We start from the raw sequence: 25,689 nt of genomic DNA on the forward strand, positions 1-25,689 counted from the left end.
CATTGACGTGAATGCAGCTTCATGCACAGCTAACTTGACTGGACTAGAGACACATTTACGGCCGTATCAAGTAGGGATGCACAGATACCACTGTTTTCCAGAACGAGTACGAGTACTTACATCTGAGTACTTGCCGATACCAAGTACTGATACGAGTACTTAATAATCCCATTCCAGTTCTTAGTTCCTTTTGTAAATGTGCTTTTTTGTTGTTGTCATTAGTCTGACTAGAATAAAGTGCTGCTACTGACATTCAATGTGTTGGAATGAGCGTTTCTCAATTAATCCACCAGGGGGCGCCGCTCTGAATTAACCATACTGGACAAATACCACGAAGAAGAGTAAAGGTTTTTGAGAAGAAGAAGAAGAAAGTCAGAAGTAACAAACATGGAGATGACAGAGGCAACACTAATGCGATATTAATATTGCAGCGTTTTTGCTGGTAAGGTTTAAAAGCTTAGCTTCAGCAGGAAAAGATAAATAAGTGATGAGTTTCGTTTTCACTTCCGCTGGCGGGGGTCCGTACCACTCCGTACTCCCGCTGGTATTCTCATTTTGGGTACGCATCTGCCATCACCTGGAAAACGGATGGAATGTACGCAGAGGATGGACAGAACGCTGTGTCCATATCTGTCTTTGTCTTTAACATTACTAGCAGTCAGTGTTACTTTTATCACTGTCATTTATTTTGAAAAATCTCCACACTCCCCCACACATTATTCCTCCTACTTGTACCTGCTGCACTGAATTGTGAATGTCACACAGCCGTAAGTGGTAACGGTGCTTTTGTATCGGATTACTTTTATGAGTAAGAGTACGAGTACACACACTGAGTATCAGAGCCGATGCCGATACTTGTATCGGTATTGGTGCATCCCTAGTATCAAGGACGAGATATAGCGAATGAAAAATTGGAGATGCAGTATTAACTGGAGGAGCATCTTCTTCCTAAAAATGAAGATCCCCTTATGTGGTGGAAAAGCCAGGCCCTCGTGTAGCCCAGCCTTACCAAAGTCATAATATAGACGCTCTGTTTACTGGCAACATCAGACTTATACGAGGGCTGTTCAATAAGTTCATGGCCTCACCCAGAACAGAACAACACAGACTGATAATTTATATTTTATTTTTCAACATAATCTCCATTTACAGCAATGCACTTGGTCCATCGATGTTCAAGCATCACTATCCCATCACGAAAGAATGTAACATCCTGTATTATAACAATCAGTATTTCTGGGTGAGGCCATGAACTTATTGAACAGCCCTCGTATTATCAGAGAAGTTGCCTCAAGACGGCAAAAGTTAGATGACTTGTCTTCTTTAACTCAAATTTGCCAAAGAATAAGGAGAGGCAGTAGAACCCACAAAGGATGCAACTGCTTTATTAAAGGGATGTCTTTAATTTTGTTCACACTTACAGTTTGTTGTGATTTACATTTTTCTGATGTGGATTCGAGTCAAGGAGCTGAGCTCCTATTTGTAAAGTAGTTCAAGTGTACTAACACCAGGTAGGGTAGTGCCATTTTTCATTCACATTTCTATCATATCCAAAATTTTATTCTAGTTTTATAAAAAAAAAAAAAAAAAGTTAACATACATTTATATTTATTCTTTTGTGGGTTTTTTTTTTATTCCAGTTTTATTTACATTTAACTTATATATATATATATATATATATATATATATATATATATATATATATATATAGTATGCTTTCCAAACAACAAACCCTGGATTACCAGCAACCTGAAGCACCTTTTAAATCAGAAGAAAAGGGCTTTCAGGGAGGGATGACAGGGATAATAAAGCAAAGACTCTACAAAAAACACTCAAGGTGAAGATCGTAGGGGGGAAAGAAGCCTACAGGGACAGACTAGAACATCAGCTGCAGCAGGATGGTGTGAGACAGGTCGGGACTGGCATGAGGAAGATCACCGGTATGGAGCAGAAGGATGGGCCGCTGACTGACAGAGACCAGGACCTGGCTGACAGCCTGAATTTATTTTTTAACAGATTCAACAGCTCCTCCCCATCTTGTCTGCTGCCTGGGGCGCTAACCCCCCCACCCCCCACCCCTCACACACACAAGCTCATTCTCCATCTCACCCATAACTATTCAGTCATTTCAGGGCAAGAGAGAACTGGACAGACTCAAATGAGGAAAGGCAGCTGGGCCTGATGGGATCAACCCCAAACTGCAAAAGATCTGCTCATGTCAACTCTGTGAGATCCTCACACACCTCTTCAACCTCAGTCTGCAGCTACAGAAGACATCCTGCCTTGTCTCTGTCCCTAAAAAGAGACACCCAGCTGACTGTAATGACTACAGGCCTGTAGCCCTCACCTCACACATAATGAAGACTCTTGAAAGGCTGGTCCTCTCCCTTCTAAGACCCAGTGTGAGGATGTGCATAAATCCTCTACAGTTTGCATCCCAGCCTAACATTGGTGTGGATGATGCTCTCATCTACATGTTACAGAGGGCCCATGCACACCTGGACACCTCTGATGCAGGTGTGAGGATCATAGTTTTTGACTTTTCAAGTGCCTTCAACACAATCTAACCAGGGGTGTTTGGTGTGAACATGAGAGAGATGTAGGTTGAGTCAGAGATGGTCTCCTGGGTCATGGACTACCTGACCACAGTGTGTGCGACTGCAGAACTGTGTCTCAGGAAAGGTCCTGTGCAGCACTGGAGCACCACAAGGAACTGTACTATCACCCTTCCTCTTCATACTGTGTGCATCAGACTTCCATCACAACTCAGACAGCTGCTTTCTTCAGAAATTTTCTGATGACTCAGCAGTTGTTGGTTGTATCAGAAGACATGGGGAGGAGGGGTACAGGGGCCTGGTCAGGGACTTTGGCACCAGTTTGGACATCTTTCTCCAAAACCATGTCCTTGGTCTCAGAAATGTTGAGCTAAAGGTGGCTTAGGTCACACCAGTCCACAGTCACCATCCACAATGCAGAAGTGGAAGTTGTCTCCAATTACAGGTACCTGGGAGTCCAGCTGGACAACAAGTTGGACTGGTCCTGTCACATGGAGAATCTGCACAAGATGGGACAAAGCAGACTTTATTTTCTATGGAGATTAAGGTTGTTTAACATCTCCAAGCCTCTTCTGTGCAGCTTCTACCAGACTGTGGTGGCTGGTGTCCTGTTCTTTGGTGTGGTGTGCTGGCTGGAGAGAGGGAGCTCACATTTCAGATAGGAACAGACTTAACAAACTTATTAAGAAAGCGAGCTCCATCATCAGGACTGAACTGGACACAGTTCAGCAGGTGGCTATGGTGAGAATGCTCTGGAAACTAAACTCTATTTTAAGTAATGCATCTCACCCACTTCACCATCTTGAGGTGTTCAGGGAGAGCACCTTCAGACCCCTCAGTCCTGGACCGAGGGACTGAACGCAGCAGGAGGTCCTTCCAGACAGCAGCCACTAGACTTTTTAATATTGCTGAGCAATAAATTATTGTATGCTGTGCATACGTACAGGTGTTTTGTCCTGTTTTTTTTTGTTTGTTTGTTTGTTTGTTTTAATTCTTTTTTTAATCACTTCTTACCTTGTGTCTCTAATATTGGTTGTCTGTTGGGATGGGTCAGTGTTTTTGTTTTTTTTTGGTCCTGTCATAACCTAACAATTTCCTGCAAAGGATCAATAAAGTATCTATCTATCTATCTATCTATCTATCTATCTGTCTGTCTGTCTGTCTGTCTGTCTGTCTGTCTGTCTGTCTGTCTGTCTGTCTGGTATTTTTATTTTTTTCCCCTGCTAACTAATATCCCGTTTCCACTGCGTGGTATCGGCTCGACTCAACTCGGCTCGGCCTTTTTGCGTTTCCATTACGAAAAAGGACCTGGAATCTGGTACCCGGTACTACTCTTTTGTTATCACCTCCGCCGAGGTTCCAGGACTGGGGACCAGATACTAAACTGTGACGTATAAACACTGCAGACCACTGACTGGTCAGAGAGTTCTCTTTGTGACCCGCCATTTTACAAAAAAAACAGATGCGGAAGTGGACAGTAAATATAGCGGTACATTAATCCACATGATAACAGCCCAAAAGTACACCATGGTCGGTCGAAGAGATTCAGTCTTTAGTGGCCGACGTAAAAATTCAGACGAGACAACACGCAGCGAGCGAGTTTTCAGCAACTCTCTGAACAGACGACACGGAAGTAACGCGCCGCATCTCTATGACGTCCAGGTACTGTACAGTCGGTAGTATCTTTGGAAGCGGTCTCCAGGAATACCGAGTCGAGTCGAGCCGAGCCGAGTCGAGCTGAGTCGAGCTGGCCCCACGTAGTGGAAACGCGGCATAACTGTACCATACTCCAGTCCGGTAGGTGGCGGTAATGTACATGTTAAATCGAGTCCCGGGCGCCATCAAAACCAAAGAAGAAGAACGGGAACCAAGTCAAATGGGCATGCGCATTGTCTTCAATTATGGTCACGTATGATATCAATAATATGGGTAGTTTTGACAGTGGATCATGTTGTTACGTGGTAATCGAACCGAATGATTTTTGTTGACTTGGACAGTTCTTGAACTCAGAGTCGGTTAGTGTTTTAGTTTGTGTAGTGTGTTTTGTGGACGTACTGGTGTTGCAAATGGCCAACCATGCCTGGTCAGAAAAAGTACTCCAACTCCTCCGCCGAATGAATAACTTTTATTTACCAGGTACTACTGGGACACTTTATGTTTGATGTGTTTGTGTATTGTGTCCTATAAGTCTGCTCCTTCTTGTCCTCTGCAGGCTCATGCCGTGCTGTCTGCTCCCGTTTTGAAATAGATAGGGTACAGGTCGGTTGGATTCCCCCTCATGTTGTTTCACAGTTAACCCGGTATCCAGAGGTGTTCAAAGCACCGCAAGATGGCGTCGTGTCCCTGTGTCCAAGTCTGGATTCGTATGGACGGAGGTCTGAGGCTGTGGATGCTATGCTGCGGTCCATGAGGCAGGAGACATCTCTGAGGTGCTTACGAGGATGGAGGGACGAGGTGAGACACCGAGGCCACGTCCATGCAGCCAGCCGTAGTTCTGATACACTTTTCACATCTGTTTTTTGATTGTCTGTCCAAAAACTTTTTAGTAAAAGTGCCTAATACTGTACCAGATTTCTGTGTGAACGGCTCAGACCGAAACTGAGATTCATGCACCAAATGAGTGTTAAAAACCATTTCCTTCAATTGAAGGAAATATATTATTAAATCTATACTGTACTATTACGTTTCACTCCAAGTAATACGCCTAGTTTTTCTTTGAAAAACACACTTTTAAGGTAAAATATACAAGTATCAAAATTAATTTTGGAGTTAAATGTTCCTGTCCAATAATTTTTATTCATTTTACAGAAGCATTCAAGTACATTTTTAATCTGAACTACTTTATTATTTATATTATTTATTATTGTTACTGTTAATCTCTGTTTACAGTGACATAAAAGTGGCATGGATTCTGACAGGCCTGAGGTCAGGTTTTTGTGTTGCTGCTGCTAATAATTTGCATGGACAAGATGTGAAAAGGCTGATTTTTGTGGATGTTTTAGGATAGCTGTTCTAGCCTTGCTATTTAGTTCAGTTATTTAGTGTTTCACTGCTCCTCCAAGAGACACAAGTAGAGAGCGATAGATCTGTGAGATGCATTAGGGTGCTATGTTTTGTTAGCTCTTTTTTTTTTTTAAGTTCAGAGTGGAATTCACTGTAAGGATAAGGATGTAGAAATTATGATAAGCAGTGGATGAATGCATTTGTGTAAGTTTATTTATTTTGTATTGGTTCGAGTTGTCCCATATAATTCATTGACCAATGCTAAGTTTCTGATATTGTGAGAGCTAATCTGCAGTAATGTTTGTCATGTGTCTCAAGCATTTTGTACTCATTTTGTACTCATTTGTGCTTATGGCAATGTATGTAATCTGTTACAGTTTCACACCATTTATTCAAACAGTCAAATGTCAAATCAAATCGAATTTTATTTATATAGCGCCAAATCGTAGCAAAAGTTATCTCATGACGCTTTACATATCGAGTTGGTCGAAACTAGACTCTGTCTGTCATCCTGGTGTTTGCACTTGGTGCAGATGTTTAACTGTAGAGGAGTTTTACCCTATATAATAGAAATGGTTGTGACTGGCTCTACCCAAATGTGCCTCAGTGGAAATCAGTTTGAATGGGAGCAGTGTCAGACTGATTATTGAGTCCCCATCAGTGAGATTCCCTCCTTTTATTCTGTTCTTCTAGAAGTACAGCGTGATGCCCACATTCTTTGACACTCCTGTGATGTGGATGGAAAGAGCAGCTACAAGTAAGAGACGGTTTCAGTAGCAGCTCCAGAAGCACTTTAATGAACACTGTACGATCTGATGATAACATGTCCTACAGGTCTGTTTGGGGTGAAGCGCTACGGAGTCCACGTGAATGGCTACACTGTCAATGAAAGTGGGGAGGTTAGCATGTGGTTGGCACGGCGCTCTGCCACGAAGCAGACATACCCCGGACTACTGGACAACATGGTGAGGACACACAACACACTGTCATAATTCAACAAAGAGATGAAATGCTGATAAATGATGGTGCAGAGACATGCATTTGCTGCCTGATTGATTCTATCAGTTATTATGTATGCTTCCCTAATTTATGGAAGCCCTGTCATCTGACCCATTCTGGAAGAAAACAAGATGTTGCCATTGACAGCTGTCGTTGGTTCATCATGGATGTTGAATTGAGCTTTCTACTAAGCTCCTCCCAAAAACACCTAATGCAACTCCAATTAAGCACCTGGACACCTGACAAGCTTTCAGAACGAGTAAACATTGAAGTGGTGTGTGAATGCAATGGCCAACATTTATATATTTAGTCATTTATAAATGAATATAGTAAATAAGTAAATAAATAAACAAATAAAGGGTGCAATCTGTCCAAAAAAAGTGTGTGTGTATATATATATATATATATATATATATATATATATATATATATATATATATATATATATATATATAGAGAGAGAGAGAGAGAGAGAGAGACAGACAGACAGACAGACAGACAGAAGATTTATGGCGAATGGGAGTACAGTGTATTTATGTGCATGGGGACGTTCATGAATTCCGAGACTGCCGACAGTTCTGTTGAGGTGAAAGTTAGTGCCAGCAATGTAGGCTAAAAATGTAAGAAAACTCAGTCACAACCTGCCTGTTATTTCAGTTGGTAATTAATCATTGACAGGGTTGTCCCCCCGAGGATTAAATTTATTCAGCAGAAGTAGGGATGTAAAAACCAGAGTAGGGAGACATAACCCCCCCCCCCCAAATCACATCCTCTGTGTGTGTGTGTATTGTGTTTATAGCTATATATCTATATATATATATATATATATATATATATATATATACACACACACACAAACACACGCAATTCAGACTTTTGTCATCTGTCCTTCTTTAATGCCAATAATATGAAATGTGAAATGCTAGTTAAAATTAGCTACCTAAGCAAACAATGAAAAACTTGACTGAAAGCAGCAGGGCTCAAAATTAACTTTTTGACCTAGGAGCACTGTGCTCCTAACCCTAAAAAGTTAGGAGCACAGGCTAAAATCTAGGCGCACCACTATTATATAAAAAATTTGGAGAACAAGCAAAACTCTTGGCCATACCAAGTAATATTCCTATATGTATTTAAGCAATGTTAACAACCTAGAATAAAGTATTTGAATAGAGTATGAAAGAAAAAGCTTACATTGACACAGGTGCAAAACAATTGTCAATGTGTGGTATATACTTTAGTTGGTTCTTGGAGAAGAAAGACGAATCACACCATTATTTGCAACAACCAACTTTTTTATTTCATGGCCTAAAGGCCCTTAGGGGCCGTTTACACGGCGTTGGATTCAGTCGACTCCGGGAAGATTTCATCGCGGATTAGCCTTCTGTTAACATGGAAACGGTGCCTAGAGTGCCTGAATCCAGAAACTTTTGATACCAGGGTCCAGGGTGGAACGTTATCGATACGCTCCGCATTCCAGCTCCGTGTTAACGCGAGTCGGAGCGTTCCGGGATAAAATATGACGTCACCGCATGCGCGCGCAGCCAAGAACCGCCAGTTAACCCACTCCGGGCCAGTTGGTGGCGGTAATGCGCCTCCAAGCTGGTTTGCCAGCCTCTATGACACAATAAAGCTGCAGAAAAAGAAGGAACAACCACAACAACAATGGCCGGTTTCAGAACAACATACATGCTGCTAACTGTGCTCAGCTCGTCTGTCCAGACAAAGAAGTCCTGCGTCTTTGTACGACCACTCGCCATTGTTGTTTGTAAATAGTGTTGTCCGCCTCCTCCTCTTCTTCTTCTCCTCATTTAAAGGCTGTCTAAACCGGAAATTGTTTGTGCGCAGGCGCCTGTTTTACCACCACTGTTTCACTACAGCTCTACATCGCCAGCTACTGGTCTGGCATGGCCACTACAGCGTATTCAGCCGTCCTCGCGGACTCATGTTAACGCAGATCGTTATCATAGCGGCGGCGTCTTAACGCGGAATGATTTTATAACGCAAAGGAGAAATCTTTGCGGAGTGTTGCCGTGTAAACATACCCTTAGTCGCTGTGGTCTACACCACGCCTGAAGTCAGGAGATTGTTTCAAACGTCGGTGGAGTTATTTGATCCTTTTGTTTATGCCGCATGCGCACGCGAGGGGGCGGGGACTAGATTTTCCGCTTCAGTCAGCGGGGCGTGGAGCTTGTTTATTTTCAGCTGACGAGTTACTTCTGCAGCCATTATTCTAGGCGCACGTATTAATTTTCGCTCAGTTTTTTATTGGCGCACCGTGCGATCATAATCTCAAAAACAGTCGCACTACCGAAATTCTCAGGCGCATGCGACCGTAATTCAGTCGCAGTCACGAGCCCTGAAGCAGTCTTACCAATGTCTCGTAGAGGTGTTGTACAGCATTTATTCAGCCTCATATAACACTCAGCTAACTAGGTGGGTGTCAAGGTAACTTGAATAGCTTGCCCAGCATTGTTTATTTGCTAACAACTGTGTGCTAAATAAGCTAACATTTCTTAGCATCTTACCTTACAGTTCTTTATGTGAACCTCTTATGTCATGACTGTTCATGCAAAAAAATCCAGTAGTTTGCTTTTTGATATCTCTTTGACATGCTGTATGTCAAAGCTTGATAAGTGTATTAACAGTAACTAAGAGGGGAGATGGTTGGTGAAGGGTCATTTACTTGTGATTTGTTGGTTTAGTTAGAAGCTGTTTTGTACTTTTGTGTTTTATCATAATTTTGATAAAACTAATTTGAATTTGAAATGAATTTGTGATCCTCCAGCTCCCCTCATCCTGTGAAGCATTTCAATGTTCAGACCAAACACAATGCCAATTTCTTGCACAACATGGTTGCATAGGAAGTCAATGCACAAACTGAAAAATGGCAAATTTGCACAAGGCAGTGAATGGATATGCCACTGGGCGTGTTGAAAATGTTTCAACTTGGTTGAAAATTTTGCATGTAACTGAGTTCCAAAAGTTTCACACAGGAGATAAACAATACATATTTTTTACTGTGTGGATACTCCATTTTCTCCCCATGCCATATGGGTTTCCCCCAGTTTCCACCATTACCAAAAACATGAATGCTAGGTTAACGCTTCTGGCATAGATTGGAAGACCATCACCAGAACAACCTACTTTGCTAAGAGTATTACGAGGTCATTAATCATCATTATCCTTTAAAAATAAAAAATGTATTAGACAGACTATAAGACATAAAGAAGTAAAATTGTTAGCCTCATAGCATAATTGCTGAAGTCATATGTTCCTCCAAATTGTTCACACTGCTTCTTCATTTTGCATAATTGGAAATGGCCTGAAAAAAATATGATTTAGGAAATTATGCTGAGAGTCTAACAATGTGAAGCAAGCGATGCCAATAACAACTTCAAAAGTTATCACATTTGTACAGTACTAAAATAGGGCATAAAAAAACCCCTTCAAATATAAGAATTTCTTAGAAGTTAAAATAAAGAATAATTCAAAACTCTAAAATTAGCAAAGAAACCTGACATAATCTGATTTAATTTAATCTGATATAACATAAAAAACACATAATAAAATACTACAGAGCAATAATACACAATAATAAAAAATAATAACACACTACGGGGGAATAATGCATCACAGCGAAGGGGGGGGTAATTCTAAGGGCAGAGGGAGGGACTTCTCCATAAGTACCGCAACATATGTATCTCTCTCTCTCTCTCTCTCTCTCTCTCTCTCTGATGTCTTCACAAGTAATTTATGAGTAACGGAAAATTTAAGCTTGACAAGAAATAATGATTTGATTTCTATCACAGTACATATCCATATTGTCTGATATGTACGAAAAAATTATCCTGATATGATTTTTTTCCATATTGCCCAGCCCTACTATGAACAGAGTTGGTGTTTTTTCTACTTCCTGCTTTGTTGCAGTGCAGACGCTTTGCTGCTTGCTCCCTGCTTCACTTACATTCTTTTGATGATTTTTTTTCTTATTTTGGACTAAAAGTTGCAGACAGAAGGTCTCTGATATTCTTCAATGAGCAGAGACATACTTGTTGAAAGACAAAGGACTTTTTTTTTGCCATTTTTCACTGTTTTATGACCACCTCAGTGCTTCTTTACCGTGGGCTGTCAACAGCACAGGCCTGTACCACTTGACTTGGAAAGACAGTGCTCAGCTAAGCTAATTAGCTTCAAGATGCCTCCACTATCTGCAGACGACTTCGACAAACTTCTGGAGAAAATTGCCGAGCTGGAGACTAAAATTCACCGCCTAAAAGTTAATGTGGAGGTAAACGGACTAGGTGGAAATGACACCACCTTACCCCTGGCTCAAATTAGTGGACAAGGGCTGGCTAACACACGGCTAACAAGCACAGACAAAGCTACCATGAAACAGGTAGACTCTTTTCTGTTTAATAAATCTACAAATAGTAGTCCTCCCTGGAACCACCTTGGAGCAAAGCCAAAGAACAAATCATTTCCATGGGTAATGGGAGGACGTTTAATAGGCAGAGCACAGCGAGCTGAGGTATGTGATGAGATCGGCTGGCCTGCACTCCCTCCCAGGCAAAGTGCCTCCTCAACCCCCGTACCTGGAAGGACACAGCTGTGGAAAACTGTACAAGGGAGGATGAGCAACAAACCTTCAAAACAATCAAGCACTGAACTGCAGAACAGATATTGTTCACTGATGAAGGACCCTGAATTTCCATCAGACCATCCATCCTCAGACGGCGGGGTAAGGACTGATAGCATGTCGAACAGTAAAAGGCTACAGGGAAAGCTAAAGCCTGGGCCTCAAATTTTGATTGTGGGTGACAATACTATTAGAGACGTACAGAGGGTATGCAGTAAAAACACCAAAGTAATCTGCCTCCCCAAGGATGTGGTCTCCAACATGACTGAAAAGATTCTGAGTATCGTGGCTGAACACCCAACTGTGAGGAACATCATAATACACGTAGAGTGGAATGATGTTGCTAAACAACAGTCTGAAGTGTCAAAACAGGACTTCACCGAGTTGCTGAATACAGTGAGCTCTGTGAAAGCAGGTGTGTTTATCAGCAGACCTATACCACCAGTCAGATATGCAGGGGAGAGATTCAGCAGGCTGTGGGCTCTAAATAAGTGGCTTGCTACTGCTTGTACTGCCTACCCAGTGAATTTTATTGAACACTTCCACATCTTTTGGGAGCAAAGACACCTTTTCAAAGGGAATAGACTTTTCCTGAACAAGCCAGGAGTAAAATTGTTGGCATCTAATCTATTTTACTTCCTGCGTCACCCATCAGTCACCTCTGCCAAGGACTTTAAGGAGTGCTCTGAGCCAAAGAGGTGTCAGAGTCAAGAAGTGGTGGGGTCTCCACAGGCCTCCATCCCCCTCAACAACCACAGCACCTTTGACAGTCCACCTGCCTCACCCCCTGAAACCCCCACCAGGTCTCTCTCCTCCTTACCCTCACTCTCTCCCTCCTCACCCCACTTGGAGTTCACTGACCAGATGAAGGAGCTGGTCAATGCTGGACTAAGATGTACCCCCCGTCCCTCTCCTATCTTCTCCCCTATAAGCACTCCACGTCGACCGCCACCACCTCCAATACAGGCTCCAAAGACTCGTCGCCGAGCCCCCCCCACCCCTCCACCACCTCCAACACAGGCTCCAAAGACTCACCGCCCAGCCCCCCCCTGCCCCTCCACCACCTCCAACACAGACTCCAAAGACTCATACCAACTGATGCGCCCTGGGTCCAGGTTGCAGAATTACCAGCAGTCATGAGTCGTCCCAGGCCAAGCTGGGGCCCTGTATGCTTTCAGTTTACAAAATTCCTGTCTTGATTGGTCACAGAAGAACAAAGGTGAATGTGCTGAGAAACTGGGGGCACAAAAGTGATGGCACTAGAAACTTAACATTCCCTGTGAATCACAGTCTGTCCCAACAATTATAGCGGATGCTCCTATGACATTAAGACTTGCTTTACTGAACATCAGATCGTTGGCTGGAAAAACATTTTTAATCAATGATTTTATCATGGAACACAACCTTGATTTTATGTTTTTAACTGAGACTTGGTTGGATCAAAACAACAGCACAGCTGTTCTCATTGAGTCAACCTTCCCAACTATAGTTTTATTAGTGAGGCCAGAGTAAATCGGAGAGGAGGGGGAGTAGCAGTTTTATTCAAAAACTCTTTCCAATTTAAAAAATTATCTTTCAGTAATTTTTCTACTTTCGAATATGTGGCTCTTCAGCTGAAGTCCTCCTCTCGAGCCAAATTGGTAAATGTCTACAGGCCACCTAAATACTGTGCAGACTTTTTCGATGATTTTAATGAACTGCTGTCCATAATCTGTACTGAATATGACTGTATAATCATTGTTGGTGATTTTAACATCCATGTTGACAACCCCCAGGACAGAGGGGCTAAAGAACTTTACTGTACTCTTGACAGCTTTGGGCTGAGTCAGCATGTGTCAAAACCCACACATAACAGGGGGCACACTCTGGACCTGCTTATCTCCAAGGGTTTAAACATACACAAGGTTGTTGTGAGCAATGTGGCCCTGTCTGATCACTGTTGTGTTTTCTTTGAGAGTTCTATCTCTGTGCAGACAAGTAATCAGAGAGAAGTTATCAAGAAGCGATGCATTACTGAAAACACCAGTGAAATGTTTAATGTACTTTTTTCTTCTACAGCAACCCTGCCTTGTGGTTCAGTCAATGAGCTAGTCCATCCATCCATCCATTATCTTCCGCTTGTCCGGGGCCGGGTCGCGGGGGTAACAGTCTAAGCAGGGATGCCCAGACTTCCCTCTCCCCAGACACTTCCTCCAGCTCTTCTGGGGGGACCCTGAGGCGTTCCCAGGCCAGCCGAGAGACATAGTCTCTCCAACGTGTCCTGGGTCTTCCCCGAGGTCTCCTCCCGGTGGGACATGCCCGGAACACCTCCCCAGGGGGGCGTCCAGGAGGCATCCGAAACAGGTGCCCGAGCCACCTCAGCTGGCCCCTCTCAAGGCGGAGGAGCAGTGGTTTTACTCTGAGCTCCTCCCTGGTGACTGAGCTCCTCACCCTATCCCTAAGGGTGCGCCCAGCCACCCTGCGAAGGAAACTCATTTCGACCGCTTGTATCCGGGATCTTGTCCTTTCGGTCATGACCCAAAGATCATGACCATAGGTGATGGTAGGAACGTAGATTGACCGGTAAATCGAGAGCTTCACCTCTCGGCTCAGCTCCTTCTTTACCACAACCGACCGGTACAGCGACTGCATCACTGCAGACGCTGCACTGATCCGTCTGTCAATCTCACGCTCCATCCTTCCCTCACTCGTGAACAAGACCCCGAGATACTTAAACTCCTCCACTTGGGGCAAAGACTCCCCACCGACCTGGAGAGGGCAGACCACCTTTTTTCGGTCGAGAACCATGGCCTCAGATTTGGAGGTGCTGATCCTCATCCCGCTTGTTTCACACTCGGCTGCAAACCACCCCAGGGCACGCTGAAGGTCCAGGTTTGATGAGGCCAACAGGACAACGTCATCTGCAAAAAGCAGAGATGAAATCCTGTGGTCCCCAAACTGGACCCCCTCTGGCCCTTGGCTGCGCCTAGAAATTCTGTCCATAAAAATTATGAACAGAACCGGTGACAAAGGGCAGCCCTGCCGGAGTCCAACATGCACCTGGAACAGGTCTGACTTACTGCCGGCAATGCGAACCAGACTCCTGCTTCGGTCATACAAGGACCGGACTGCCCTTAGCAAAGGGCCCCGGACCCCATACTCCCGAAGCACCCCCCACAGGATACCACGAGGGACACGGTTGAACGCCTTCTCCAGATCCACAAAACACATGTGGACTGGTTGGGCGAACTCCCACGAACCCTCGAGCACCCGATGGAGAGTATAGAGCTGGTCCAGCGTTTCACGACCAGGACGAAAACCGCATTGCTCCTCCTGGATCCAAGGTTCGACTATCGATCGGATCCTCCTCTCCAGTACCCTGGAATAGACCTTCCCCGGGAGGCTGAGGAGTGTGATCCCCCTGTAGTTAGAGCACATCCTCCGGTCCCCCTTCTTAAAAAGGGGAACCACCACCCCGGTCTGCCAATCCAGAGGTACTGTCCTCGACCGCCACGCGATGTTACAGAGACGTGTCAACCAAGACAGTCCCTGCACATCCAGAGACTTGAGGTACTCAGGGCGAATCTCATCCACCCCCGGTGCCCTGCCACCGAGGAGCTTGCCAACCACCTCGGTGACTTCAGCTTGGGTGATGGACGAGTCCACCTCTGAGACCTCAGCCTCTGCTTCCTCTATGGAAGACGTGGCAGTGGGATTGAGGACATCCTCGAAGTATTCCTTCTACCGTCCGACAACATCCACAGTCGAGGTCAGCAGCTCCCCACTTCCACTGTAAACAGTGTTGGTGGCGCACTGCTTTCCCCTCCTGAGGCGCCGGATGGTTTCAATGAGCTAGTGAATAACTTTAATTCTAAAATGTTAAATGTGATAGACGCCATTGCTCCCATTAAGTTGAAGGTTGTCTCTAGCAAGAAAAGACCTCCATGGAGAAATGCCATGGCAGTGAAAAATGAAAAAAGAGTGTCGGAAAGCTGAACGCAGGTGGTGAAAATCAAATCTCCAGATTCATTTTGACATCTACAAAGAGAAACTTCACACTTACAACCTACAGCTGAGGAATGCAAGGCAGTCTTTCTTCTCAAACATTATCACCAGAAATAAAAATAATGCTCGAGCACTGTTTTCTACTGTTGACAGACTAACAAATCCCCCTGTGTCAATAGCACCTGAACTTCACTCTGCCAGGGCCTGCAATGACTTTGCTTTGTTCTTTACAGAGAAAATTCAGCATATTAGACAGGCCGTGAATTCCTCAATCTGTGCTGTCTAAAAACCATTTAAACACCCTGACGCAGTTTAATCCAATCAGTGACAAAAATCTGGAGGACATTCTACACCAACTGAGCTCTTCCTACTGCTGTCTAGATGTTTTACCCACAGATTTTTTTCAAAAAAGTTTCACACGTCATGGCATCTGACCTGTTACAGATTGTAAACGTGTCTCTAAGCTCAGGAGTCTTCCCGCAGACCCTGAAAACAGCTGTTATTAAGCCGCTCCTAAAAAAGAACAATCTAGAAAAGACCTCAATGAACAACTACAGGCCAATATCAAATCTTCCTTTTTTAGGTAAAATCATTGAAAAGGCTGTGTCCCAACAGCTAAATTACTTCTTAACAGTCAACAGCTGCTTAAACGTCTTTCAGTGAGGTTTTAGACCACATCACAGCACTGAGACAGCTCTGCTCAAAGTATCTAATGACATTCGCTTTAACACAGATCATGGCAGATCTTCAGTTTTAGTGTTATTGGACCTCAGTGCTGCATTCGACACAGTCGACCGTGATATATTACTTGATCGACTGGAAAATTGGGTGGGACTATCTGGCACAGTTCTTGATTGGTTTGCATCCTACTTAAAGGGCAGGGATTATTTTGTGTCAATATGTAACTTTAAATCTGAGCAGACCAAAATTACATGTGGAGTCCCTCAAGGCTCCATCCTGGGGCCCCTTCTGTTCAACATCTACATGCTTCCACTTGCTCAGATTATAGAAAAAAACAAAATAGACTACCATAACTATGCAGATGACACACAGCTCTACATTTCAATGTCCCCAGGTGACCATAGCCCCATACAAGCACTGGGTAAATGCATGGAGCAAATATCTGAATGGATGGGCCATAATTTTCTTCAGTTAAACAGAGAAAAAACTGAGGTAGTTGTTTTTGGACCCAAGGAGGAGCGTCTTAAAATCAGTATTCAGCTCCAGTCACTTCAGTTAAAAACCTCAGACCAGGCCAGGAATTTGGGTGTTGTCATGGATTCAGACCTGAATTTTAAAAACCACATACAAACAATTACAAAGTCAGCTTACTATCACCTCAAGAACATTTCTAGGATTAAAGAACTGATGTTGCAGCAGGACCTTGAAAAACTTGTCCATGCATTTATCTTTAGTCGAGTTGACTACTGTAACAGTATCTTCTCTGGTCTGCCTAAAAAGTCTATCCGACAACTGCAACTGATCCAGAATGCTGCTGCTCGAGTCCTCACTAAGACCAAGAGAGTGGACCACATCAGTCCAGTTCTCAGGTCTCTACACTGGCTCCCTGTCTCTCAGAGAATAGACTTTAAAATTCTCTTGCTGAGCATATAAAGCACTGAATGGTTTAGGCTCAAAATACATCAGAGACCTTCTAGTCCAGTATGAACCATCCAGACCACTCAGGTCATGTGGTGCAGGTCTGCTCTGTGTTCCAAAAGTCAGAACTAAACATGGAGAATCAGCGTTCAGTTTCTTTGCTCCCTATATCTGGAACAAACTACCAGAAAATATCAGGTCTGCTGAGAGTCTGAGTTCTTTTAAGTCAAAGTTAAAGACTCACCTGTTCACTGCTGCCTTTGACTAAAAGGCTTTTGACTTTTTAAATTTCATATTCTCTTTTGAAACTCTGCACTGCAACTCTTACTTTAATATATGTGTTTTTATTTTATTTTTTTTATGTGTTGTTTTCTTACTTGCTGTTTTTAATCACCTTGAATTGCCTTGTTGCTGAAATGTGCTATACAAATAAACTTGCCTTGCCTTACTGTTACACAGTTACTGTAATATTAACCCTCCTAGCACTTCAATGTGTAGATACCTTTGCGAGGGGTGTGGGATTCACTCTGTTCAGATGAGTGATTGGGGTTTGGGAATTGTTGTACTTGCTTCAACAGTTGTGTTCTTTTTTTTTAATTTCCTTTGACAGTATCCATTGTTTATTTTTGTGTATTTTGTTAGTCTGTGTTTTATATTATTTCTGTTCGGAGTTATGTTGGTACTCTTAAAGTAATTTTCTATGTCCAGCTGTATGACACTAAACATTTTCCCCACTTACAATAAGACAATGACTACATTAAGAATTTCAAGGGCATCAGTTGGTTGTCATGTGACATTTGCAAATGGGAATGTTAAATCTTTAAACCACCCAGTTAAACGTAAAAAAGGTCTTATCTATAAAATCTTAATGTTTGAATAGCCCATCTACAGGAAACAAATCTGTGAGCTTCTGACCACTTCCAACTTAGAGGAGGGTGGATTGGCCCGTCATATCACTCCAACTTTCACCATAAATCCAGAGGGGTAGCCATTCTTATAAACAAATATGTCCCATTTGTTGTATCTAAGGTTGAAACAAGTCCCACAGGCCAGTATGTAGTAGTAGGCAGAGTATCGTACTCAACTCATCCTAACAAATGTTTACGCTCCAAATTAGGACGATAATTATTTTTTTCTTAATTTTTTTTCTCCCAGCTTTCAGACATAGATACACACTATCTTATCTAGGGTGGAGACATGAACTATACATTATCTCCTACTTTGGATTGCAGCTCGCCTAAATCCATCTCAGTATCTAAATCTGCCCAAACCATCCAATCATTTCTTCTAGCAAATGGCATATATGATGCATGGTGCTTTTTAAACCCTACTTTGAAATGATACTCATTTTTTTTTCTCCTGTCCATAAGACTTATTCACAAATAGACTATTACTTTTTGGACAAGAGACTCCTTTCATTGATCACAAAGTGTGAATATCAAGTGATCATAATCTCTGATCATGCTCCTTTACTATTGACTTTACGTATACCAATGTGACACACTAACTATTGACTTTGGCATCTAAATTCATTGCTACTTTCTGATGAAAAATTTAAGTTTATACCATGGGAAATAGCCTTTTTTCTCAAGCATAATCAGACTCCAGAAATGCCTACCTCCACAGTTTGGGAAACAATGAAGGTATATCTCAGAGGCCAAATTATTTCATACATTTCTCAAGTTAGGAAAAATTACATTTCAAAACTGGAACAACTAACAAATAATATTTTGGATCTCGACGCTGTTCTTGCAGTTACCCCATCTAATGCCTTATTTAAATGTAGACCAGCCCTCCAGACCGAGTTTAATCTTCTTTCAACCAGGTGTATTGAAAATCTTTTTCTGAAAACACAGAGCAAAACTTATGAGTCAGGTGAAAAAGCTGTAAGAATCCTTGCCTATCAGCTCCACCAGAAATCTCCAAATCAAAACATATCCGAAATAATGGCTGAAACTGGCAAATCCTGGAGGGGGATGTTAATGAGCCGGATCTGACTGGGGAACAGCGGAGTGGAACCGGACCACAGTAAGAACCAGACCAACCTTGTTAGTGTCAGATCACAACAGGACCCGATTCTCCCATTGTGTCCTACTGGTTCCGTTGATCCGGACCCCCCCCCCCCATTTGTGACTAAATGGACTCCTCTGCAGACCACCTGTAAGCCCATTGTAATTTTCAAAACTCAAAAAGTACTGGGCGTATCAGTGACCAGTTTTCGCCTGTCCAATCCTTGACCCAAAATACACAAGTACTCCAAAAGGCAATTATCAAGCAGACACATATGCACACACACAGAGGCCACTTGGCTTTTATAATATAGATACCCTCAAAAGATTTGGTTTTGGGTCAAAATTTATTTCATGGAGGTTTTATACCCATCTCCCGTGGCAGCTGTTAGAACTACTAATAGTCTGTCCCCGTTTTTCCCACTTCTCTGAGGTAATTAGACAGAGTTGTCCCATTGGGGTTGTCATCCTTGCTATTTGCCATCACAGATGAGCCATTAGCTATGGCAATGTGTGGTGATAATGGCATTTAGCACAGTGGAATGGAGCATAAAGTGTATCTCTATTAGTGGTAGGTGTATCGATTCTGTGGTTTTGATACTCAAAGACTACCCATTTGAGGATCGATTACACTAATAGAGTATCGATATTAATTAATTAACGTAAAATAAAAGTGCTTGTGTCATGCCTGAAAATTGTAGGGTAACTTACTTCAAGGTTTTGTACCGACACACACCTCCCGGCAGCATAAAATTTAAACATAACATGCTGTGCAATTTTAATACCCCTTGGCCAAATATAGTGTAAGATTCTCTTGAAAGTTACTGCCCTATAATTGAGATTAGATTGTCTTTGTGTAAAACTTATTACATACATGTTTATATTTGAAAGTACTCAGATATTATAACTGCACAAGGCCATTTGATCATGAAAAAGTAGGTCAAGGTCACCTATTTTCAATAGGCTTCTGCTCCATGCTTAAGATGCATCCACAATATAAATTTGGTGCAGATATCTCAATGCATTCTTCAGATAATGCAATTATGTTGTTGAATGGACAGACGGAAGGACGGACAGATAGATGGATGACAAAATGATTACAATACCCCTTTGGCCAGAAGTTGGCCAAGGGGTAACTAGTCCATCCATCTCATGTGACCAGAAGTGCAACAATTCCAGTTAGCTGTTTTTAGCCTGCCAGGAACAGTTCAGTCTGCGGCTGCGTCTGTCTGAAAGGAGAGTATGGCTGAGAGAAAGGAGTGTGGTGTGGGCTTACTTTTCACCTGTAGATAAAACTACGGCAAAGTGTAGTCTGTGTAGTAAAAATGTACAACACTGCAGCACCACGAGCAACCTTTTTAAACATCTTAAAATTAGCCCAGTTCCATCAGAATTGCAGTTTTGCAGAATTTTATCTAAGTTCGTTTTGTTATAAAAATGTGAAATGTGTAGGTCTTGTTGGAAAAAAAAGGTCTTTGGAGTTGTGACCATTTCATTGTATTCAGTGAATACATTCAAATTATTATTTGTGTTTTATTTTGACATTTTTATTTATATTCATGATTTTTGTTTTATTTTTATGTTTTGATAATATTTATCTTAATTAATTTATTCATTCATTCAAGCTTTATTAAGGACACAAAAATTAGGTCCATAGGATAAGATAAAAAACATACACAATAAAAAAGAAAAATAGCATAAAATAATTATGTATTATTTGTGTTTTTCTAAATTTATTTCACTACATAAAAAAAAGGCCAACAAAGGTTATGCACATTAAAGCTGTTAAAAGGACAGTATTTGTCATGTGCAATGTCTTTTAAGTGTAACATTTTAATTTAGAAAAATCTCTAAATTGTTGATCCTCATAGATCCTACATGTAACCGATGTAGACAATCACCAGGCACCCTTTCACATATGTTTTGGTTTTGTCCAAAACTCAGACACTCAGACGTTCTCAGATGTTCTGGGAGTACCTTTCGAGCCATCTGCCATTACAGCAATTTTCAGATGACACCAGAAGATTCCACAAACCTTTAAATTGTGGGTTACTGATATTACATATCACGTAAAACTAGAAAAAAAGAAGATATTCTACAAGGGGATGTACACAGAAATTTTGGGCAGCCATTTATTGACTATATAGAAAATGGGCTACAAGATGGGCTAGCATGACCTCGCATAACATTTCATGACCCATATGACTTATTTGCCTGTATTTTTTTTCTGTTTATTTTAATTTAATCCCCCTCTCCCCTAGTGTCTCTCTCTCTCTCCCTCTCTCCCTCTCTCCCCCTTTCCCCTTTACTTTTTCTCTTTAACCCCAACTGGTCAAGGTAGACGGCCATCCTCCAAGAGTCAGGGTCTGCTCGAAGTTTCTGCCTGTTAAAAGGAAGTTTTTCCTCGCCACTGTTACCTGTCAGAAATGTTTGCTCCTGGAGGATTCTTTTGGGTTTCTGTAAATTGGCTTGAGAGTCTGATTTTGACCAGCTCTACATGTAAAGTGTCATGAGATAACTTTTGTTATGATTTGGCATTATATAAATAAAATTTGATTGATTGATTGATTGAGCAGCTGAATGTGAATATGTCCAATGCATACATTTCTTTGCCTTTTTTATATGGAAGAATGTTTGGCCTCTATCGGAGCTGCACTGGGGTGGGGACTAGTTTGTTGATATGTTGTTTGTTGTTAAAGCATGTTACAATACCAATAAATTATTCTTTTATTTATTTATTTATTTGTATTTTATGGATTGTCTGTTTTATCTTGTACAGTGTCCTTGGGTGTCTTGAAAGGCGCTTATAAATAAAATTATTTATTATTATTATTATTATTATTATTAAATAAACCTTGATAAAGAAAAAAAATGAAAGACAAATTATCTTAAAGAATGTTCTGAGATCACTTTGGCAAAATGCTAGTGTGGGGATGTAATGTACTGTATCTCAGGTCTTTTTTCAATGCCCTACAGTTGAGGATCACATGTGAATATTTGAGTGTTATGTTGTATGTTTGAAGGCAGCAGGTGGTCTCGCTGCTGGAGTCACAGTCAAACACACTCTGGTCAAAGAATGTCATGAAGAAGCATGTGTGCCAGCAGCTCTTGCTGAAAAGGCTCGTCCTGTAAACACAGTAAGGTGAGTTTGATTCACATACTCTTATTAAGAGGATTATAGAGGCGACATGAAAGTCATATTAAAGTCACAAGATGAAAATGACAAGAAATTTAGATTTTTCCTTGTTAAATTTTCTTTGGTGAATTTTTAAAAGAAGTTTAGTGTAACTGAATTATTGTCATCTTCTACATTAAAACCAAAACAATCTGAAAGATGGTTATTTATTATTTGAAACTGTTGTTTAGGATCAAAGCAATTAACTTATGACCAGATCAAGAAAAAAAATTTGTTGAAGCAGATCTGAATGTGGTTTATATTGATGCAAAATTTTGCAGCAAATTTTGAATACTAATGTGTATGCTGTATTTGATGTGTAGTTTGTGTACCATTTCCTCTGTAATAAGTGAACTAAAGAAATTTATACCTGTTTGAGCCACTGTAAGGTCCTACCAGAGGAGTCTACAATGTGTCTTTCATCAACTGCAATGGCGTTTTTACCTACCTGCTTTTTCAACCCCCCCCCCCCCCGCATGTCTGAATATGTAAAATGTTAATGATATTTTAAGTGTGCTTGCTGGGATTTGAACCCCAGTGTTCTCTTGGTTCGAAGTGTTACTTAGTGAGCTACCCGTGCACATATATGCCACTTTACAAATTTATGTGCCCCAAAGCTCTCCTTACTCTTGTATTGTGGGGGGGGTCTACTGCACACGCGCCATTTACTGCGAAGGTCTATATGGTAAAGGGAGTTAAATCAAAACTAGACTAAAGTCAAGTCATGAAGTCTTAACTGTCTATTCAAGCAGCATTTGGGTCTGCATGCCAGAAAAAAATGGGCAGCCACATAAAGTATGTAATGTATATATTAAATATCTTTGAGTTGTCACAGAGCACAGCCAGTGATTGAGTGAATCACAAGTTGTCAGACACAGGCCTATACCTCTACTGTATCTTGTTGTTTCTAATATTAAATTATCTGGAATCCAATGCCGTAACTGAGGCCAGCCTTATTAACAATGTGTTGCACACTTTTAATACCCCTAGGCCAAATATAGTTTAAGATTCTGTTGAAAGTTACTGCCATATAATTTAGATTAGACTTAAACTTATTAGATACATATTTATATTTGAAAGTACTGAGATATTGTAACTGCACAAGGCCATTTGACTTTGAAAAAGTAGGGCAAGGTCACCTATTTTCAATAGGCTTCTGCTCCATGCCAAGATGCATCCACATTATAAATTTGATGCCGATATCTCAATGCATTCTTCAGGTAATGCGATTATGTCATTGTATGCACAGACAGACGACAAAATAATGGGCTTTATGTACAGCCCTACTACTTCCTGAACTTAAAGCAGCTCCTTTATTTCCTGTCTTTTGTTATTGGACACACTGATTAATCCAGGTGTGCCTGCTACTTCTTGTTGTGACTGCTGTGGTCAGGCACACCTGGATTAATCAGTGTGTCCAATAAGGTAAGACAGGAAATAAAGGAGCTGCCTGAAGTTCAGGAAGTTGTGGGGCTGTGCATAGAGCCCATTACAATACCCCTTCAGCCAGAAGTTGGCTAAGGGGTGGAAAAAAAACCCAACTCTTTGCTTTGGTTCTGAAAGTGTTCACATTAGTGAGGTTAAATTGTATTCATTTTATTAATGTATGACCATCAAAAAATACAGTTTTTACCCCTCGGCCGAAGGGGTATTGTAATCATTTTGTTGTCTGTCCATTCAATGACATAATTGCGTCATCTGAAGAATGCATTGAGATATCTGCACCAAATTTATACTGTGGATGCATCTTGGCATGGAACAGAAGCTTATTGAAAATAGGTGACCTTGACCTACTTTTTCAAGGTTAAATGGCCTTGTACAGTTATAATATCTCAGTGCTTTCAAATAAAAATATGTATGTAATAATCTTTACACAACAACAATCAAATCTCAATTATAGGGCAGTAACTTTCAACAGAATCTTATACTATATTCGGCCGAGGGGTATTAAGTGTGCAGCATGTTATGTTATGTGATTTGAAGCGTTAATAATGTTAATTTTGATTTGTTTTGCGCCCTTGAACCCTCACCGGGGCTCCGACCCGCCGCTGAACTGAATTATGAAACTTGAATAAAAAGCCTTTCCAGTCCTCCAGCTAACTCTTCACATTTCTTTTCTAGCTACACCTATGAAGATGAGGAGGGTGTGTTTGCAGAAAGTCAGTTTGTGTTTGATTTAGAGCTTCCTCGGGATTTTAAGCCGACAATAGGAGATGGAGAAGTGCAAGATTTCTGCCTCTTACCCATTCATAATGTGAATATTTTTATCCTCTTCTTAATCACTGTTCTTCTAAATACAAGTGATCTAAAGTACAATTAAGATGTTTTTTTTCCTGATCAAATTAAGGTGAAAGAACTGTTGGCCACTGATGACTTCAAACCCAATAGTGCCATGGTAGTCTTGGATTTCCTGATCAGGCATTCATTTATTGATCCAGACACAGGTCTGTAGTCATCTACAAAGCCCCTTGTCAAGATAAACACCTTAAGTGTTTTGACATATTGAGGTTTCAATTCATGTATCTGTATCTTTTCTTTTTCAGAGCCATCATATCAGGAATTAGTGACAGGACTCCACCAAACATTAGAATGAAGTGGAAGATACATCGAGGAACTGGCATCATTCTACGTGAATGCATTTACTTTGGCTGAGGATCACTTAGCATTGCACAATCTATTTTCACTAAGATATATCACAGTTCAGTGGATCGCTGATATGTTGAGTGATGACATGGTGGATTGCTTTTGGGGATGTCTTCTCTGATGTCTTCACTGTCAATTTTAGGTGTGTTCCTCTATTAGCCTGCCAAAACCTTCACAGAGCATCTAACCATATCCTCTGGTTATTTGAAAAGTTTCTTGAAATGGCTCTTCTGACAACCACTTCACATGTGCCTGCTTTCCATCCATGTGTTTTGACAGTCACAAACCCGACCCTTGGCACAGAAAACTGCTTCCAGAACACCAACATTTATACTGCTTACATCAGGTGCATTCACTTATCAAGTGAAACTGCAGTGTGATGATTAGCAAGACAGTACAGGTGTTTCCACATATTTAATGTGCATTTTGAAGTTTAGCATTAAAACATGTTTATGAAAAACGGAATGTTTTCCAAAAAAAAGCCCAGAGGGGAAATGAAAAAGTTTTGAAATAAATTCTGAGGTAGTGAACATGTAACTTCTGATTAATCAGCTGACCAATCAGCTGTTTACCAAACTGAAAAAACCAAGTCAAGGCTTCAAAAAAGCAGCCCAACAACCACTTGCTGGTGATCTTGAGGCTTGGTCCACCAATGAAGCGACTTGAGTTTCCATCCATCTTCCTCTGTTTATCCGGGTCACAGGGACAGTACCCTAATTAGAAATGCCCTGACTTTCCTCTTAGTCACCTCCTCTAGTTCCTCCAGGGGGACACAAGAGGCATTCCCAGGCCAGCTGAGAGATAGGATACCTCCAGCATGTCCTGGGTCTTCACTAGGGTCTCCCTCTGGTCAGCTTGTGACCATAGATTAGGGGTGGGGATAAGTTGCTGCCCCAAGTGGAGGAGTTTTAAGTATGAACTGAATTTGCTTCATGAAACCGAATCGACACAAGAATGGGTCTGACTTAACTGAAATATGCTGAGGTACTTTGTAAAACAGTCACTTCATTGAATAAGCACCAACTTGATAAAACATATGTCAATAAAATAGTATAAAGAAAACAGTGTTCACACCAGTGGCAGGAG

The 25,689-nt window shown here is 41.6% G+C and overlaps 1 protein-coding gene across 3 annotated transcripts; it reads left to right on the plus strand.

Annotated features, from left to right (window-relative positions):
- Nucleotides 1–4,410: 4,410 nt before the first annotated feature.
- On the plus strand, nucleotides 4,411–25,676 carry tpk2 (thiamin pyrophosphokinase 2). Of its 3 annotated transcripts, none has more exons than XR_003935831.1 (9): nucleotides 4,411–4,691; nucleotides 4,768–5,009; nucleotides 6,252–6,315; nucleotides 6,393–6,523; nucleotides 21,809–21,927; nucleotides 24,082–24,214; nucleotides 24,308–24,404; nucleotides 24,504–24,613; nucleotides 24,647–25,674. XR_003935831.1 is itself a non-coding variant. In XM_030138611.1 (9 exons), exons 1-8 carry the CDS (start codon nucleotides 4,622–4,624, stop codon nucleotides 24,551–24,553), a joined length of 906 nt encoding a protein of 301 aa, XP_029994471.1. In that variant the 5' UTR covers nucleotides 4,411–4,621; the 3' UTR covers nucleotides 24,554–24,591; nucleotides 25,300–25,676. The 3 variants fall into 3 exon arrangements, 2 of the variants coding, with proteins under 2 accessions (XP_029994471.1, XP_029994470.1); XM_030138611.1 differs by having other exon boundaries at nucleotides 24,504–24,591; nucleotides 25,300–25,676; XM_030138610.1 differs by having other exon boundaries at nucleotides 4,412–4,691; nucleotides 24,504–25,669.
- Nucleotides 25,677–25,689: the final 13 nt, after the last annotated feature.

This window comes from Sphaeramia orbicularis, chromosome 7, assembly GCF_902148855.1.
Source record: "Sphaeramia orbicularis chromosome 7, fSphaOr1.1, whole genome shotgun sequence".
Classification (NCBI taxonomy): Eukaryota; Metazoa; Chordata; class Actinopteri; order Kurtiformes; family Apogonidae; genus Sphaeramia; species Sphaeramia orbicularis.

Bases quoted from the DNA above. Each gene is read 5' to 3' on its own strand.
- tpk2 (XM_030138611.1), top strand. From the start codon at position 4,622: ATGGCCAACCATGCCTGGTCAGAAAAAGTACTCCAACTCCTCCGCCGA. The intron at 5,010-6,251 runs GTGAGACACCGA...CTGTTCTTCTAG, and splicing joins TACGAGGATGGAGGGACGAG to AAGTACAGCGTGATGCCCAC. The intron at 6,316-6,392 runs GTAAGAGACGGT...CATGTCCTACAG, and splicing joins GATGGAAAGAGCAGCTACAA to GTCTGTTTGGGGTGAAGCGC.